This window comes from Pygoscelis adeliae, unplaced genomic scaffold (genome assembly GCF_000699105.1).
Source record: "Pygoscelis adeliae isolate BGI_AS28 unplaced genomic scaffold, ASM69910v1 Scaffold606, whole genome shotgun sequence".
NCBI classification, from domain to species: Eukaryota; Metazoa; Chordata; class Aves; order Sphenisciformes; family Spheniscidae; genus Pygoscelis; species Pygoscelis adeliae.
Window position 1 is genome coordinate 248,509 of NW_008825047.1, and position 6,794 is coordinate 255,302.

The following is a 6,794-nucleotide window of genomic DNA, read 5'->3' on the forward strand; positions in this document are numbered from 1 at the left end:
TGCCACCAGGATGCCCATGGTCCCCATGCAGGGGCTGCTTCTCCCTCCCGCAGCCCTTACCCACAGGGTGCAGCAGCTGCTCCCCCTGGACCATGCAGCAGTTAGTAGATGACGGGGTGTTGCAACGCTGGGGAATAATCACGATAACTGGAGCGGTTGCCCTGGTGCCGGGCTTGGCTGTTGCAGTGGTTGCTAAAGAGCGTGGGCGTGCGGCTTCCTCTGGGGCGATCTGATTTCTCCAGGAGCATGGTTAAGGCATGCTTAGGAGAAATCGTCCTCTGTGGAGCAGGGACACGACCTCTCCGCCAGCAGCAGCGGCTGTGCTGAGTGGGCTGCTCGGGTGCCTGGGCACGCACAGAGCTGTTTGCTCTGGGGGGAAAAAAACAATTAGCTCGTTCCTCCATCCTGGGAAAACATCATCCAGCAACGAAGAGCAAAGGGAGCAAGTTTTCAGGAACCGGCACCGAGGAGCAGGCAAGGCCACCGGCTGCTGGCAGCTGAGTTCCAGCCCTCGGTGAGGTCCCCGTGGGGTGGCGAGAGCGGCAGGGAGGGAGCGCCAGTGCAGCGGCCACCTCCACGTGACTCTCCGTGCCTACTCCCGCTGGAGAGACCTGGCAGGAGCCAGGCAGCTTCGTCGGACACGGCCAAAAAGTCACACAGGCGTGAGCACAGCCGGGCAGAAGCGGCAGCCTCAGCCCCCGCAGCCCCATGTCGTGGGCCACGGGACAGCAGCTGCCTCCCGCTCTCCCCAGGGCCACACTACGGAAATCAGGTAAGCCCAGGGCCCCCCGAGCCACCCCTGGGGGTCCCCATGTCTCTGCCGGCTCCCCTCTGCAGGGACGGGCTGCTGAGCCCCTGTGGGATTAGTCTGCACTGCATACGTATTTATGCACAGGTGACTTTGGACCCTGTTTTAAATTTTATTTGAAATACCATGTTACTTTAATACTTCAGTAGCTGGTTGAGAAGCTGCCCTTCTGCTTCTGCCTTTCAAAACGGACCCGTATCCCACAAGAAATTCCCCAAGCAAACCCATGCTTGCAATTCAAACCTTCTTGGAGAGGCATTGGGCTGGACAGGGGGCACTTGCTCATACAATCCCTGCAAATCAACGTGGGAGGATTTTCCCTGTATTCAACAAAATACCTTTGAGCTACCTTAAAACATTCATTAATGATTGATGTGTTTCTCTAGCATAGGCAGGCAAATGCACAGAGCAAATATTTGATGAGATATTAAAAGTAAGTTTGCGATTATCAAGAAAGACTGCTAAGCATCTGTCACTGCTTAACAAAACTAAACAAGCCACTCCACATGCCACTTGCAAAAGGCAGGGGGCTGAGGTCCCTTGGTGACTGCTAACAGAGTGGGATCCCAGCCTTGTTATCTTTGCTTATCACAGTCCAAGGTAATTAAATGAAATGACTAACCAGCACACCCAATCCTGCCTGCCTGCAGGCGGAGGGGAGCTTGCTGCTGCCTGACTGTACAAGCATTTCCATCATTAGCCAACACAAAACAGGGTACCGGTAACTTCTACACACCAGACAGCTCAGCTAGCCCCAAACCTGCTGGGATTTCTCTCTTCCAAATACATGCGCATGAGTGCAAAGCTCAGAGGGTGACAGGGGTGACATTGGGGGGTCCGTTACATTTGGGGGTGATTGCAGCCGGTGGCATGTGAGCAGCCCGGGCTGTGCCCAGTGCCTGCTCTGTGCCCCGCTTATGTGGGTGCAGTGCTGGTGTAAATGGGGGACCCCAACCCCACGGGCTGCAGTGCTGGCATGGTGCTCGGCAAGGGTAGGCAGGACTAGGGGCACTGGCTGAACTGGGGAAGCTGGCTATGCTGGTGGGAGAACACTGGCTGTACTGATGGGGAGCACTGGCTGTACTAGAGGAGAGCACTGGCTGTACTTGTGAGGAGCAATGGCTACACTGGTGGGGAGCTCAGGCTGTACTGGTACGCAGTCCCATCCCCAGCATGTGCTCAGCGGAGAGGCAGAGGCAGGAACAGTGATGTGTGGCAGCAGGGCCGGGAGCCGCAGGGCCATGTCCCCCCGCCCTGTTTACATTTCCATTAGAGTTTTCTTTCCCTTTCCGACCCCGCGACTTCATGGGTTTTATTCCTGAACGTCAGGGCTGAGCGAAGGCGAGAGGACCCGGGGCGTGCGTGCCTGCTGCCCCGAGGCAGCCACCTGATAGCCGGGAACCGCTTCCCACGGCGGCCACATCGAGTTACATTCACCCTATTACATTATGAATACCAGAATTAGCCTTGCTTAATTATTTAAAACTATAGATTAAAAGCAGACAAAGGCTCTTTGCCTCCTTTCCGGAGCACGTGTATCATTTATCAGTGATATGGTCGTCTGGTGACAAGCAAGGGGGAGCATGCCAGGTCCATCGGTATGAGATGCTCCCGAGCTGCTGGCACGGCAGGAACCAGAGGAGAGGAAAATCACAGTGAGGATGGGAGCTGGTACCATCTTGCCCAGGGAGGGTAACGATTAGCATCTGCCAATCTTTGGGCTCACCATATTATTACCATTATCATTATTATTATTATCATCATCATCATCATCATCATCATCATTATTATTAACATCGTCATCATCCATCACCAGGGCAGTAAGCCACACCAGTCATTAAGCTAATATGAAGGAACAACAGGTTTTTTGTTCCAGGCTCAGCTGCGTAACAGCCACATGCAGATTAGTTGGGGTGTTAAGGTGAATTTTGTGGGCTCAGCTGCAGATACTTCCTTGCCAACGGGCTTCCAGTCACTGAGAGCCCGAAGCCTCACCTCCGCACGGGGCAGCACCCGCATCTCACCCACTAAAGCCAGCACCTGGCTGCCTTGCTCTGCCCTGAACATACGGACCACGCAAAAAGTGGCTTTCAAAAGCAAGTGCCTAGCTTTGCTCGTCCTCCTGGCAGCAGATCCTCCCCAACTCAATCACACGCCTGAAAACTGCTCTCACCATGCAAAGCTTTGGGGCTCATGGAGACCGACACAGTTGTTTCCCTGCCCATGATGCCAACCTCAGCTATTCTGTGTTTCTAAAATACAATTAATTAATGTTAGGAAAATCATGCAAATTAGCAAATGCCATGACTTCAAGAATCCAAAACAAAAGACAAACTTTCAGCTTAATTCTTTGTAGGACTTAACATACAGCATGACCTCTTCTGCCATTACACTCTCATGGGAAAAGCTGGAGGGCCAAACTCCAGCTCCACTTCAGACAGTGGAAATGCATTGGTTGAAAGTTCATGCTCTAAAATGAAAAAAAAGTTAACTTCTGGTTAACAGGTAGAAGTGTGCGTGTACCAGTGCTTAAAAGGAACTGAGGCTAGTTTAAAGATCCCATGCACCTCCACCAGCATGTGCAAACCCTTCCAGGGTGTGAGGACAGGTTTGCTCTTCTCAGCCTTCCTGAGGAGGAGGTGTGTGAGGCATGGTACCCTCATCTTGGGGAAAGGAGGGCTCCCCAGAGACTGGATGCCATCGGGGGATGTAGCCCAGAAAAGGGAAGGTTCCCCCCATGATTGCAGTTAAATGTGTCAGAAATTCATGGAAGCTCCCAGGCTCAGGTTACTTGTGTAAATAGCTTTAAACTAGCTCTGCTGACCCATATTGAGTGCATTGGTTTTGCAGTCTCCTTACTGCGGGATGTGTATGACCAGCTTCTTTCAGCAGCCCTTCGTTAATCTGTTGCTTCTTTAAAAAAGACGCATTCATGAATAAATCCCACGCATCTAAAAAACCAGAGGTTCTTCTCTGTAGCCACAGTTTTAAGTGATCATTTCTGCCCAGGAAACGGTCCCTTGGGTCAGTGGTTTTACAAACCCAGATCCAGGGCTCTGACCCTGGGCGTCCTGAGGTTTTCACCCAGTCTCATCCCTTCTACCAAGTAACAGGGTTTCACAGAATTACAAATAGCAATATCCTCTGAGCTTGGATCCCATTCCCAGAATAATGCCTTTTGCCTGTTTTTACGTGGATGGCATTTCACAGAGGCCCATTCTTTGCCCAGAAAGGGATGCCCATACAATATTTTTAACAAGAGCAGTTTGGTCATCATCTGCCCCTGTTGACAAACCTCTCCTGAGATGCTCTAGTTGGAAAATCAGTTCTCAAATGACACAGACAGCAGAAATAAAAGACTGCAAACTATGTTTGCTTTATAGATTTCAGCTAAAGCCAAATACTGACCTGTGCAGCAGAAGAAAGCATTGCAAGTTCAGGATGCTGAGAACCAACAGGGCGGCATTGCATGGGGCAGGGCACGCTGCAGAGCGGGGTTGCCTACGGCACTGAAGGAAGAGAAACTCGGTTTGCAGGTGGCATGGAAAAGGGCCGAGGGATGCGCAGGCAGAGGGGCAGTATATCGAGGAGAGCTTGGCAAAACAAAAGTCAATGGGGAGGAGGCATTTCACATGAAAACCTGCAAAAAGCAGCTGAACGCTGGTGTCCTGCTGCACCTTCCATTCTCCTATACAGTCGCAAGTCAAGAGGTGCTGGGTAGGAGCCCAGACCTCCACCCTACAGCTTTCTAAACCCAACAGCTATGGACTAATTTTCTTTTCAAACTTTTTTGTTTTCCCCCTTGTGAAGAATGGCTGGAGCCATGCAGGTAGCTGTAAACAGAGCTGCACCCCTCAGGTTACCTGCCCTTTCCAGGGCCGTTAATCCCCTTAACATTCCTGGGGATTATTTCCATCCCGACAGGACAGTGAAGCAGGCTGCCAGCAGCAGCGCAGGAAGCAGGACACGGCATGCGGTCCCGACACAGAGGGGCTCACAGGGCAACCCACCACAGAAAGACAAATCGCGTAATCCTAAATAAATGCTCTGTGAAGGGCATCTCCTCTGAGTGAGGGAAAACTAAAAAGCAGCAGTAGCTCAGCTCTGGCCGTGGCCGAGCCCCCTTGTCTGATGCTTGTCCCTGGGCATGAGCCAGTCCTCCTCCTCCTCCTCCTCCTCCTCTTCAGGAGCAGGCTAAAACCTTTCTCCTTGCCCTGGGCTGCACAAAAGCCACTCAGCACCCCAAGCAGCACACTGCGTTTTACGTTCCTAGTAGGGTATATTTAATGTATTATTTGCAACATTCAGGTTTTCAAAGGCATTTAATGTTGCACCAAAACTGCCTGATATCCTGTTCCCCAAAAGATTGGGGCTGAGCATAATCAGAAATGGAAACAATTTGCCCCAGGATTGCAGGCTGATGATTTTATCACAAGTCTCCCAGGAATTGGGGAATTTATAAGCATTTCCTGGCGATCTGAGCAGAAATTTGGGCTTTGGTCTAGGTCAGAACAGACCAAGATATTAAAATGTCATTTTTCTTCTCCAGCCAGTCCCACACCCTGGGGCAGGAGGGTGTTTGGTCTCTGGACCATCTCAAAGATGCTGAATATTCCCTGTGGGGTCTCCTAGAAAACTAAGCAAGACTGGGACCTTGTTTCACAGTTACGGTTTGGAGAGGAGATAACGCCACACGTGACATCCAAGTATCTGCCAAGTGGCCCTGGCCTCCTCATCCAAGAAGTCTTGCTTTTTACTTACAGAAAAGTCACTTGGAAATGTACCTTTCCTAGAAAGCCTTAGTCTTCTAGAAATGAGGAAAGGGAAAATATTTAAAAGCAAGCAAAAGACTGAGTATGTCGAAGCCAACACAGCTACTTTTTATAAGCAACACTCCAAAGCAGATCTATTTAAAAGGTCACGCTGTCTTTCTGAGTACAGCAGAGGGTATTAAAATGCACATGGATTTTTTTGTTTATATCTTGCCAAGAACAATATAAAAATGTCTAACACCTTTTGCTGATTTATGATGGTGGCCAAGGAGGTGCCAGAGCAGAGCCTTGTTCATTGATCTACGGCTGAATCATGCAAAAACAGACATCCTGCTGTAAATCCACTGCAGAGACCTGGCTTGATTTATACCTCCAGCACTATAAATAATGACAAAAAGCAGCCTGATAGCAGTCTGTCTCCCCTTACACGGACATGAATTACATCAGGTCTTGAAGATGATAGATCTATTCCACGAGAAACATTTTGCACTGGGTCTCTATCTGCCAACCTGCAGGAGAAACGATGCCCCATCCTTACTCCCAGCACAACCCCAAGATGTGTTTCAGGCACACCAATGTTTTTATATTCTCATTTTTCTTTTTCTGCTCAATGCAAATGAAGACATTCCTTGAATTGTTCCAGACTAAGGTCTTCTGAAGGTTTAAAGTGCTATTCTTGTAGTGAGGTTCCAGGCTCCTTCCAGTCCTGGTCAGGACAAGGTCAGGGCTTTGACTTTGTCCTCGGGGCAGCAGTACAGACACCCACTGGAAGCCAAACCCTCCAGGTCGGTGTCTGCACACTCCCTGTCACAGTGAAAACCAAGCTCAGAGCTACCTGCTGCGTCCTGGCCCCTGCAGTATTGTTCAGGCAAATTGCACTCATTGTGAGGACTTTTGCAAGCTGATTTAACAGCCACCTGGCCAGAAATGCTTCCAGTCAGTTTCAGTTCCTCCCCCTCCTTCCTTCCCAGTATTTTCTTCATTTCTACTAGTTTTAGGGAAAAGTTCCCCATCTGCTGTCAGTAAATAGGTTGATAAATTGCTGCTTCTTTGCAAGCCTCAGCCATGCAGCATTAGATTGCTGCAGTTTGGAAATAACCACATTAGCCCACTCAAAACGTCCAGGCTCGCTGCAGTGCTCCCCCAAAATGCTACATAAGCAGAGGGTCCCCCAAGATGGGGGGGGGGGGGGGGGGTTTTTGCTTTTTGGGGGG

General features: G+C 50.3%; 1 protein-coding gene across 1 annotated transcript in view; it reads left to right on the top strand.

Annotated features, from left to right (window-relative positions):
- Nucleotides 1–708: 708 nt before the first annotated feature.
- The window catches only part of FAM107A (family with sequence similarity 107, member A), a 14,103-nt gene continuing 8,017 nt past the window's right edge, over nucleotides 709–6,794 (top strand). The window contains exon 1 of the mRNA XM_009326319.1: nucleotides 709–772. Within this exon, the coding sequence (XP_009324594.1) occupies nucleotides 709–772 (64 nt within the window). The remainder of the gene's footprint in view (nucleotides 773–6,794) is intronic.